The sequence below is a fragment of the Schistocerca nitens genome, chromosome 4 (genome assembly GCF_023898315.1).
Source record: "Schistocerca nitens isolate TAMUIC-IGC-003100 chromosome 4, iqSchNite1.1, whole genome shotgun sequence".
Taxonomy (NCBI): domain Eukaryota; kingdom Metazoa; phylum Arthropoda; class Insecta; order Orthoptera; family Acrididae; genus Schistocerca; species Schistocerca nitens.
Genome location: NC_064617.1, coordinates 792,428,293 through 792,441,738, shown reverse-complemented (window position 1 = coordinate 792,441,738; position 13,446 = coordinate 792,428,293). Strand labels below are relative to the sequence as shown.

The 13,446-nt window shown below is 40.7% G+C and overlaps 1 protein-coding gene across 1 annotated transcript in view; it reads left to right on the top strand.

Moving 5' to 3' along the window:
- Positions 1 to 13,446, top strand: part of LOC126252141 (zinc carboxypeptidase-like) — a 119,321-nt gene that overhangs the window by 54,221 nt on the left and 51,654 nt on the right. Inside the window, exon 4 of the mRNA XM_049953008.1 lies at positions 6,562 to 6,637. Coding sequence (XP_049808965.1) covers positions 6,562 to 6,637 — 76 coding nt within the window. The remainder of the gene's footprint in view (positions 1 to 6,561; positions 6,638 to 13,446) is intronic.

The following is a 13,446-nucleotide window of genomic DNA, read 5'->3' as shown; positions in this document are numbered from 1 at the left end:
CCAGGATGAATTCACAAAGCTCTTCAAGCTGTTGTTTCTCGCCATCAAGAAGGGCTTTTAGCAACAGAAATCTGTCTGATTAGAAACGCAGCACACAGACATACATTTTCTAATCAAAAGTATCCGAAAACACCGACATAATCCGGAACTTACCACTGGGTGTCAGTAGCGACGCACCCACCAGTATAGAAGCAGGTACGAGGTATTGTGAGTAGAGAAGCGGTGACAGCATTCGGGGCAGTCAGGGGAGCTCAGTGACCGAACGTGCGCTAGTCATTAAATGTCGTCTGGGTAACAGACCCTTCTGGAAAATTGTGAATCTTTCTGAAGCTGCCCGACTATTGGTGATGTGACTGTCAACTGGAAACGCGGAGGAGCAGCCACAGCTAAGCCAAGACGAGACAGACCTTGTCTACTGAAGGATGAAGACCGCCGCGAATTGCGGAAGGTGGCTGTACAAAATCGCAACAAATCAGCGGAACGAAACACTAGTGAGTTCGAAAGTGCTACCGATAATTCAATTAGCACAATGACTGTGCGCGGGAAATTAAATAGAATAGAGCACAGTTGTCGAACAGCTCCTCGTAAGTCACAGATATCCGTAGGCATTGCCAAGCGACGCTTGAGGTGATGCGTAGAGAAACGTCGCTGGACAGTGGGCGACTGAAGAGGAAAGATTCGGAGTGACGAATCACGCTATATCCCATGGCAACCCGATGGAAGAGATTGGGTTTGGCAAATGCCTGGAGAATGTTAAATGCAATCATGTGCAGTGTCAGCACTGCAGATGAGGTGGTATTAAGATATGGCGGTACTGTGCTTAAGGAAACGTTAAATGCGGAAGGATGTGAACACATTTACAACATCATGTTCTGAGCACCGTAGAAGAACAGTTCGAAGAAGATGACTGTTTCTGTCAGCATGACTATCCACTATGCGAATTGTGTGCGAGACATAGGTTCTCTCATTCGTGCAGAGAAAGCTGGACGCCACGGAACACAATGTACCGGTCTTCGGGCAAGGAGACCATCTGAGTTCAGTTACCGTGCAATTATCAACTACAGCAGCAGACGATAGCTACATCTTGCTACAGACAATAAGGTACCCACGTCAGACAGCGGCTGCAATTGCAACCGCAGTCAACACAACTGTACCGTTTGCGATGGTGCCAAGGGGTCCTCCTAACGAGGAGTAGCGTCCTGAGCCCTCCCTGGACGACAGCAGATTAATTCTGAGTACTGATGCTGGGCGTAGCCTCATACGGCGAGTGGTGGGAACACGTAATGCACCCAGGAACACGCTCCAACATGCAGCTTTGGTGGTCCAAGTGCTTAGTTGTTCGGATACATGATTTTGCATGGGCACACTGACCGCCAAATCTTTGACTATGGTACAGTCATCGATCAGCGTTACTGTAACACTGTTTTCTTCCTCAGGGATGCATTCGGCTCTGACTTCGTTTTGATGAATGACAATGCGCGGCCACATCGAACAGCGCAGGAGGAGGAGGACGGGGTGGAGGAGCTCTTGGAACGAGAGTATGTCCGGCGAATCGACTGGCCTGCTCTCCACGACTTAAATTCTATCGAACACGTATGGGATGTGTTGGGGAGACGTCTTTCAACGCGTAGACATGCTCCGATAACCATCCAATAGTTGTCTGACGCACTTGTGGAGGAACGGAACGCCCTACCGCAACAACTCCTTACTAACCTCGTGACCGACATAGGAGCACACTGTAAACCTCGCATTGCCGTCCTTGGTGATCACAGTGTCCTTTAAAACCAAGTCACGGTTTTTGTAATGTATGTGGGCCATCTTGAATCGTGGTGACATCAGTGTTATTATTGACTTTGAATAAAAGTATCGCTTCTGCCTGTCTCGTTGCGTATTTCTTTCGGTTACATTCTGTACTCCACTGTAGCAGTTGGTCCATATTCCATCGAACTATGGTACTTTGCAGAGACAGGACAGGTGAAAGCTATTTTCGTCGTTAAGTTTTTCAAAGCAGAATATTTGATTTCCGTCTCCTGAACTGGATAAAAGAAAAGGCGCTTTTTTGCTGTGCTACAGCTACCTCCACTTGAAGGAACTACACACAGCACTCTGGAGACACATACAGTCACCCACATCAGCAGGCAACTTACAATCGGCTCCAAGATAAACTTTTAAATTTGAAACATAAGACACAATTCACCACAAATTTCAGTCTTCATCCATGTGCGAGAAGATACATGTTTTTGGTTCTAAAATGGTTCAAATGGTTCTGAGCACTATGGGACTTAACATCTGAGGTCATCAGTCCCCTAGAACTTAGACCTACTTACACCTAACTATCCTAAGGACATCACACACATCCATGCACGAGGCAGGATTCGAACCTGCGACCATAGCGGTCGCGCGGTTCCAGACTGAAGCGCCTAGAATCGCTCGTCCATATCAGCCGGCTACTTGTTTTTTGACGCTGGGTGAAATCTTTTTGAAATACCCTACAGAATTCAAAACGACATACCTATATAAGTTTGTTAGAAATAAACTGTAAGTTTAGCAGGCAAATACCGTTCGTATCACACAAGAGTTGTCATAAAAAAATAGGAAGTGGGATGGTGTGGTAGGGAGGAAGTGAGGGAAAGGTTTGCTCTCTATAAAGACCTACGTATCTCATATTCATCTAAAGTTAAATGTTACAAAATTTTGTCTGTTGAGTTACGAAATTAAACGAAATTAGTCGCTAGGTGTCAGCCACTAAATTAAGTCATCCATAATTCGGCACAGGTCGTTGTGGCGGCTTCAATGGAGAAGTTGGAGGAAGAGAAGCGTCGCGTCCAGCTCGCCTCCTCTCTGTGGTTGCCCCGCTGAGGTCTGTCGACATCGGCTATGTTTCTTTTGCATCCACTCGCAAATATGTCTTCTGCTGACCCTCTATCTCTAAGCATGGAAATCCCTGGGTAATATTGCATTGGAAAAAGGAACAGATACTTTGAAGTTCGTTTTAGCAGCACACAAATAGTTTTGGAGGCATCTGCCTCACCAAGGGCATAAATTGACTATAACGTGGAGGTACAGAATGTTTTGAAGTAAGCTGAAAAACCCACTTGCCGCCAGAATGGTCGGATTGATTATTAACTGAGCAACCTTAGCACAATAGTTCTTTCTATAGACGAGATGTCTGACTATTGCAGGTAAAAACTAAAGAGGTGTGTAGAGGAAAGTGGAAACAACAAATAGTCCTAACAAACAAATGTCCGGAAACCAAGGGTTTTACCGATACTATTTATGTATAAGTGCAGTCATACCAGTGTTATAATATCGTTGATGTCAGAGGCAACGATTTTTTCCAAACTCCGTATGATTTCATCATCATTACTGATACCCGAGCACTGGTTAAGAGCCTTTCGATAACAATACTGAGACCTCCCAGACCCCAGGACTTGAAAACATTGGATTCTTTTTGTGGGGAATTGGGGGAGGGGGGATGTGTAAAAGCTTTGACGTATTCCGTATTCCTGCACAATCTGTAGTGTCGATGAGCTCCAGGTATTCACTACGGATGGTTATCAGTGCGTTCAGAGCACGCGTGGGAGAATTGTATGTATATGGCCGTTGATGAGGAGGGATGCTGAAACCTCCATTCACATGAGCCGTTTGTCCTGAAGTGCATATCTGCATTTTGGTTCTTTGGGGACTGTCGTAAGGAGTTCATTTACTCAGTCGTAGTAAGTCGATTGGGCAAACACTATTTTTATATCGTATGTTTACTATGATTATTTGCTTGTTTTCCTGCCCTCCTCCCTCCCATTTCGTCTGTATCTGTAACAATCAAACAGCCTGTATGTAGATATTTGCTAACATAATGGTTGCATTCACTACTTGTGGACATAATTAAGCAATTAAGAATAATCCAATAACAGTCAGCTTGCATAAAACTTGTAGTGAGGGTTTGTTTGGTCTAACATTTATGATTACATACTTATCACATCTTCCTGACACACACTAGAGGTTAATTAATATAAATAGAAATAGATTACATTTTAATCATTTTATTTTCATAATATGTTGGACCACTGCTAGTTACTTTCACCCAATTACACAGGATATTTTCGAAGTTTTTGCATGAAACGTTCAGGGAAAATTGAACACGCATGGTGAACACCTGTCGTTAGAGACCAAAGGTTCGCCGGAGCTTCCCGCAGTCGCAATGCGTCCTTTCGTGGTGGTTATGCGCTTGAGAGGTGACCAGGCCTAAGCACTCTGCTACGTGTATATGTCTTCTGTGTTGCCTATTATCCAGTCACTTGTAGGGGGGTAGGCCCATCTAAATTAAACCTAATTCGCTTCTAAAATATTTTTTTCCACTTACACTTATTCTCAAGATTTTCTTGCTGGAACTCACTCATATCAGTCTGCTTGGATAGCCAGTATGCAGCACGTCAGATTAGTGGACCATGCCTGTACGGCGACATTTCGTCATTCCAGAGTCGGCTTATAGTCACTGGGGTCAACAAATATTTTGTCTCCAAAAAAAGTTGTTCCCCATGACGTGATCTACCGAACTTAGACGTTTGGTGGCAAGACTTTGAGAGAGCCTGTACTGATGAAAATTTCGAAGGATAGTTGTCCTAGTTTTCTGTTATTCTTCCGGTAAGAGTAATGAAACATACACTGGTAGTTTTTGTTAGGAATATTTAAGCGCATGCCGTTACCATATGATCTGTCGGAACAGTTGACTGACAGCGTCCAGTGTCCAGCTAGCCTATCCTCCGCGCATCTGCATGGGGGCATTGGTTGGTGCGTCGCTTGCGTCTGTCACCATGGCTGCAGTTTGTTGTTGGTAGGTGACTACTACCTAAGGCAGGCCAACGGCCACTGCACATGGAAACAAAGTTCTGAGTGATATATCTTTAGCTGATGTAGGTTTTTCACCACGCCTAGCAGCGAAGTGTCCCACATCAAGTGAAGAACAGAAGAAAAGTTTCTCATACTTGAAGTATATTTCCCCTAACGTTCTGAAAAGTTGTTAGTCTGGTACATACATTACTAGCGTTTCTCCATAAGTTTAATAAACCCACAGTTACACATAACAGAGACTTAAGTCTCCTTCACTATTTACAGAAGTCTGCCAGCGTTTGGGTAACTTTTCGATTCCGCAACCTTAGCAGCCACGTTGTTTTGAGGCGAAGAACTCGTCGAGCCATATTCGGAGCGTATTTTACATTCGGAAAGGAAGGTCCTTGGACGTCGTTCGGTTGAGAGCGGGAAAGGTGGAAATCCGAGTCCGCAGTATCAGGGAAATAAGGTGAGTGCCGACTGTCTTACCGACCCAATACGATGTATGTTTTCTGCCAGTCTAGCAGAATGCGGGCGGGCGTTATCGTGTAGCGGCGTCACTCCGTGCAGATTTTCCGGTCGTTGTTCTTGGATTGCGTCTCAATCTTTGACAATAAATGTCAGCATTGCTTATTACCCGTTGGGAAGTAATTCGTATTACTCTACACCGTCGCTGTTCCACCAGATGCTTGACATTATCTTCCGTGGATACACTCAAGTCTTTGTACAGGCAGTTGCTGCTTTGTTTGGGCTCAACCCTTCCCTTCCTTTCCTAATGTTAGCATAAAGTCAAATTTCTCGTCACCAGTAACGATACAGGACAGAAACAGTCGGTTTTGTTCACGAACCAATTGATAATGAGCAATAGAGATGCACAAATGGCTACTCGCTGATTTTTGTCGTTTCAGATTACAGTGTGCGATACGTCCGGTTTTTGAACCTTCCCTGTTGCATGCAGCAGCTGCACGATGCGATAATCACTGTTCACCACATATGCCAGTTCTCGGCTGTACTGGAGGCGATCACTGTGGATTAATTCATTTAAGCGATCTTCATCAAACCCCGAACGTTTTCCTGAATGTGGAGAGTCACTAATATCACAATGTTTCTTGCTAAATCGAGAAAACCATTTTCTTCCAGTGCTCTGTTCAATGGTCTCATCCCCACACAAGGCAAAAATGGTTCTGGCTGCCTCCGCTGCTGTCACCCCTCTGCTGAACTCAAACATAAAAATATTCGGAAATGTTCCGATCTTTTCATTGTTACTCCATTGTCTAGTGTCCATAGCTGACTGACTCTCTCCAGATGACAAAATGACAATATGTAAACTCAAACAGCAATAGAGAACTACAAATAAAAAATTAGAATGATAAATAAATCTGTAGCAACCGGAATATGAACATTCAAAAACAAGAACACGACGTATTACCATCGTAATACCTATGGTCATGTCCATATATCTGATTTTCCAGATTGTATATTCGTGTTGCCTATCAAATTACGTGACATAAACTTTCGCAGGTGTTGCGTAACGCTTGTTTCTCACGTCAAAACACACATACACCCATTAAAATATTGGTGTACACTCTGGATGCTCTCCAAGAGTGGCTGAGACAGCTGTTTATCAGTTCAGAGAAGAAATATGACACCACATCCATTAGTAATTATCGCACCTAATAATCACCAGTAATGACAAATAAAGACCGAAATAGCTTTACGTTTCTCTTTTTTCAGCATGATTGACAATGAGAGGCCGGATAATGTAGTGAGAGCAGACTTTGCTTTAGATGATTATCACACCCTAGAAGAGGTAAGTTATCGGTATACATACACTTTTTCCACTTGTGAACAGATTTTAGACATATACACTATTACTTAGTCTTATCATCTGACACACTGTGAATCTCATTGAAGGAATAGTTGTTGCAAATTTGAAGTAATATGACAGTATTAGTAAAGAAGTAATTTACACCTACAGAGCGTAATTATACTCACCTGGCTTAGATTGAAACCCCTTGGCGGCACACACATAATTGAAGTTAACTTTTTATGGCAGTCATACAGTTCAGTGTCGGACTCAAAATGACCGAGTTCAATTTTCAACGTTTATGCTAATTAGATACTTTCACTGGAGTGATGGCCAATTTCTATCAACTAATAATTCTTTATGTATTAATCCAGTGGTAAATCTAACAAAAATTATCATGCTAATTTGCATCCAAAACGCTATCATTAAGAAACCAAGTAAAACATATTTACTTCCCGACATTACAAACAACATTAACACTCAGTCGTAGCTTGTTTACTCAGTCCATTCTTCTTATCTATACTCATTTCACTTCTATATAACATCACGTTGCAGTCCATTCTCAACACAACTGAAGTAGTTGCCCACCAATAGAAGTTCAGCAATCATTGTCTCTTATTACGTAACTGTCACCAGTGGTGTTACACGAGTTGCATTTCCAATCTTGACACGATAATGATCTGAAAATGGTGGTGAATCAAAGGCTTTTCCTTTATTTGTTGCTGATTCATTTTCAAATCACAGTTTATCAAAATTAAGACTGCACATTATCCATTGCACAAACATGTCCTGTTCCAATGTCAAAGTTAATAAGACGCTAGACATATGTAGTCTGTAATAAATATTATTGTATGCATTGACCCACTGATTTACATCAATGAAAATGCCACGAAACTGTTAGTATGATCATAACTGTAAGCACACTTTCATCAGAATGCTCGTGTAATGATAGAAATATGTAAACTCTCGAAGTTGTTACCTGACTGTGAGACCAGCTTAGACAAATTGTGTATACGTCTTATCATGCCAAAAGCTAAGCACAGTCTAGTTCTATATATGTCTTTGTCGTGTAACTACCACACGCAAAATAAAAAATTTTCTGTGGTGAGGGATACCTATAGGTGGGTGTAATGATATTTTGAGATCTTGAGAATTATAATGCAGTTTGTAAAATTGCACCGATTGTGAATTACCAATTTTGAAGTAAAGTTACCATATTTGACATTATGTTAATTTAGTTAGTTCTTCATAACTGATAAATGAAGGAAAAATGAAATAGATTATTTGGAAGAATGAAATGGTGACTTTCTAATTAATGGTGGCAATACTCTCAAACATACTAGTTAGCACATATCACTTTAACCACTACATACTGCAGTGATAGTTTCAGCTATCAGTTACTCTTCATTGACATGGCTTCTAGTGAAACTAAGTTTACTGATATAATCAGTGGATTGAAAACTGTCACGTGAATAACAACTTAATTAGAACCAGTGTGTATGTACAGTGTTTTGGCTGTCTTTGGTGAATGTTTAATTAGCCACAGTTGAAATATAGGCCAAAAAATTTTAATATATGTGATGAATTCATCCATGTTAAAGGTATGTCACCATTAAGGCTTAGTATGTAATAAATTTTTTGTGTCTTCTTGATCCCAGACAAGTTTATATAGTGTGACATTTTGACACATCATCTTCAGAAAACTGTGAAAATAAAAGAAAGATATATATAGTTTTTCTAAGATGGTATGCCAAAACATGTTACAATAAACATATTTGTCTCTGACCAAGATGTCAGCAAGACTTTAATGTGTGCCAAAAAATTAATCACTCTACAGGTGAAGAATAATAGAGAAGGAACAATTTCAGCTTTCTGCATTACATCATCCACTACTTAATTTTACCGACAGATGTTTAGTAGGTAGCTTACTGCATACATCAATGTAAAATAACCACTAGTGTTACCTTTTGTAGACATTTTAAAATCAAGCAGAAATCAATTGCAGAAAATTTCACACAATATGATTTTAAAATATAAATTATATGACTGAAACTGAAACTAAAATATTGGTCATAACCTTACATTACATAATAGAAATACATTAGAATTTTCTGTATATAACTTTATAAATTTTAACAATTCCTTTTTAGACTTGGGACATTAAACAGTAAGACACAAATCATTTATATAATTTTGCTCACTTGTTTCATAGCCGAGTCTTGGGAAACACTGTTCTCAACTGAAATTGACCCTGAAATTTTTCTGGCTGTGAATCTGCTCTTCAGTCACCTTTTCTTAATGCTATGTGATTTACAAGTCTCCATTAACATACTTACATGAAAAACAACAATATACTAAACTGAAACAATAATACAAATTTCTCCCTGCACCTGAAAGAAAGTGGATTAATTCTTCCACTGGTCGAAACTTTAATAATTATCGCAGACAAATAATACATATTTCAACATTTATTATACAAAATTAGGTGGAGGCTGCTTTTAAATTCAGCTGTACCTGAAATTAAATTCAGTTACTAAAATTCTCCATCTTGACTCTCCCACAAACTAAGTTGCCTCTGGTTTTTATTCCAGTCAGATTGCTTACATAATTTTCTTACATATTTAAGGTGATTTATCGTAAATAGATTTTCCATAGTGCATTATCACTTGAAATTATTACTACAGAAACAAATACATAGCAATCCAGCATTTGCCTTATGTAAAATTGTTGGAGTGAAACTGTTTGTGTAATCTGACACAATAATACAAGTTTGTTCCTAAACCTGAAATAAAGTGGATTAATTCTTCTACTAGGAAAAATATTAAACATACAAGCACACAAACTTTTACATAATTCAACATCTGTCAAATTAAAGTTGGTGTAAGAATAAAATAGCAGCATCATACTTGCAATTCGTATTTTTATATATATACAGGGTGAGTCACCTAACATTACCGCTGGATATGTTTCGTAAAACACATCAAATACTGACGAACCGATTCCACAGACCGAACGTGAGGAGTGGGGCTAGTGTAATTGGTTAATACAAACCATAAAAAAATGCACGGAAGTATGTTTTTTAACACAAACCTACGTTTTTTTTAAATGGTACCCCGTTAGTTTCGTTAGCACATCTGAACATATAAACAAATACGTAATCAGTGCCGTTTGTTGCATTGTAAAATGTTAATTACATCCGGAGATATTGTAACCTAAAGTTGACGCTTGAGTACCACTCCTCCACTGTTCCATCGTGTGTATCGGATAGCACCGAATTACGTAGCGTTTCTACAGAATGATCTGCCAACGTTGCTCGAAAATGTCCCACTGGAAACGCGTCGACGTATGTGGTATCAGCATGATGGTGCACCTGCACATTCCGCAATTAACACTAGGCTGACCTTTACAGGATGTTCGATGGGCGTTTCATAGGATGTGGAGGACACATAAATTGGCCAGCCCGTTCTCCTGATCTTACACCTCTGGACTTCTTTCTGTGGGGTACGTTAAAGGAGAATGTGTACCGTGATGTGCCTACAACCCCAGAGGATATGAAACAACGTATTGTGGCAGCCTGCGGCGACATTACACCAGATGTACTGCAGCGTGTACGACATTCATTACGCCAGAGATTGCAATTGTGTGCAGCAAATGATGGCCACCACATTGAACATCTATTGGCCTGACATGTCGGGACACACTCTATTCCACTCCGTAATTGAAAACGGAAACCACGTGTGTACGTGTACCTCACCCCTCATGGTAATGTACATGTGCGTCAGTGAAAAAGACCAATAAAAAGGTGTTAGCATGTGGACTTAATGTGCTGTTCCAGTCTCTTCTGTACCTAAGGTCCATCACCGTTCCCTTTGGATCCCTACGTAATTCGGTGCTATCCGATACATGCGATCGAACAGCGGAGGAGTGGTACTCAAGGGTCAACTTTAGGTTACAATATCTCCGGATGTAATTAACATTTTACAATACAACAAACGGCACTGATTACGTATTTGTTTATATGTTCAGATGTGCTAACAAAACTAACCGGGTTCCATTTAAAAAAAACGTAGGTTTGTGTTAAAAAACATACTTCCGTGCATTTTTTATGGTTTGTATTAACCAATTACACTAGCCCCTCTCCTCACGTTCGGTCAGTGGAATCGGTTCGTCAGTATTTGATGTGGTTTACGAAATATATCCAGCGGTAACGTTAGGTGACTCACCCTATATATATATATATATATATATATATATATATATATATATATATATATATATATATATATATAAAGGGTGTTACAAAAACGTACAGCCAAACATTCAGGAAACATTCCTCAGACACAAAGAAAGAAAATATGTTATGTCGACATGTGTCCGGAAACGCTTACTTTCCATGTTAGAGCTCATTTTATTACTTCTCTTCAAATCACATTAATCATGGAATGGAAACGCACAGCAACAGAACGTACCAGCGTGACTTCAAACACTTTGTTACAGGAAATGTTCAAAATGTCCTCCCTTAGCGAGGATACATGCATCCACCCTCCGTCGGTGGAATCCCTGATGCGCTGATGCAGCCCTGGAGAATGGCGTATTGTATCACAGCCGTCCACAATACGAGCACGAAGAGTCTCTACATTTGGTACCGGGGTTGCGTAGTCAAGAGCTTTCAAATGCCCCCATAAATGAAAGTCAAGAGGTTTGAGGTCAGGAGAGCGTGGAGGCCATGGAATTGGTCCGCTCTCTACCAATCCATCGGTCACCAAATCTGTTGTTGAGAAGCGTACGAACACTTCGACTGAAAAGTGCAGGAGCTCCATCGTGCATGAACCACATGTTGTGTCGTACTTGTAAAGGCAGATGTTACAGCAGCACAGTTAGAGTATCCCGTATGAAATCATGATAAAGTGATCCATAGAGCGTAGGTGGAAGAACAGGGAGCCCAATCAAGACATCATCAACAATGCCTGCCCAAACGTTCACAGAAAATCTGTGTTGATGACGTGATTGCACAATTGCGTGCTGATTCTCGTCAGCCCACACATGTTGATTGTGAAAATTTACAATTTGATCACATTGAATCGAGGAAGTACAGTACATACTGACGAAACTAAAATGAGCTCTAACATGGAAATTAAGCGTTTCTGGGCACATGTCCACATAACATCTTTTCTTTATTTGTGTGTGAGGAATGTTTCCTGAAAGTTTGGCTCAAATGGTTCAAATGGCTCTGAGCACTATGGGATTTAACATCTGTGGTCATCAGTCCCCTAGAACTTAGAACTAGTTAAACCTAACTAACCTAAGGACATCACACACATCCATGCCCGAGGCAGGATTCGAACCTGCGACCGTAGCACTGAAAGTTTGGCCATACCTTTTTGTAACACCCTATATATATATATATATATATATATATATATATATATATATATATATATATATATATATATATATATATATACATATATGTGTGTGTGTGTGTGTGTGTGTGTGTGTGTGTGTGTGTGTGTGTGTGTGTGCGTGTGTGTGTGTTTTTCATTATAGGTGATGCAATTTTGTCTTTTATGTGAAGAAAAGTAAAGTTTTGTTCTTGTTTGTTGCTGTCAGACGACAGCTAGTAGAGTTATTTTCTGTGAGAAATCTGAATCAATGAAGTGATGTTTAATAAAGTTGTAATGTAGAGATATGGCATAATGATGATCTAGTAATAAACCAATGAAGTATTATTAAAATGGTGGAATGGCAGGGATGCATCAGTGGTAAGTGCTCAAGTCTACACTCAGTCAAATTAAAATTCACAATTTAATTTGCACCAACAGTTCTACATAAGGCAAACACTGGTTTGGTGTGTATATGTTTCTTTATTAACATTTTTAAGTAATAATGCACTATGGAATATCTATTTATAAGTAACCACTTAAAACAAGTAATAAAATTATGTAAATAAACTGACTGGAATAAACAACAGAAGAAACCTACACTACTGGCCATTAAAATTGCTACATCACGAAGATGACGTGCAACAGACGCGAAATTTAACCGACAGGAAGAAGATGCTGTGATATGCTAACGATTAGCTTTTCAGAACAATCACACAAGGTTGGCGCCGGTGGCGATACCTACAACGTGCTGACATGAGGAAAGTTTCCAACCGATTTCTCATATACAAATAGCGTTTGACCGGCGTTGCCTGGTGAAACGTTGTTGTGATGCCTCGTGTAAGGAGGAGAAATGCATACCATCACGTTTCCGACTTTGATAAAGGTCGGATTGTAGCCTATCGCGATTGCGGTTTATCGTATCGCGACATAGCTGCTCGCGTTGGTCGAGATCGAATGACTGTTAGCAGAATATGGAATCTGTGGGTTCAGGAGGGTAATACGGAACGCCGTGGTGGATCCCAACGGCCTCGTATCACTAGCAGTCGAGATGACAGACATCTCAACCGCATGGCTGTAACGGATCGTGCAGCCACGTCTCGATCACTGAGTCAACAGATGGGGACGTTTACAAGGCAACAACCATATGCACGAACAGTTCGACGACGTTTGCAGCAGCATGGACTATCAGCTCGGACACCGTGGCTGCAGTTACCCTTGACGCTGCATCACAGACAGGAACGCCTTCGATGGTGTACTCAACGACGAACCTGGGTGCACGAATGGCAAAACGTCGTTTTTTTTCGGATGAATACAGGTTCTGTTTACAGCATCATGATGGTCGCATCCGTGTTTGGTGACATCGCGGTGCACGCACATTGGAAGCATGTATTCGTCATCGCCATAGTGGCGTATCACCCGGCGTGATGG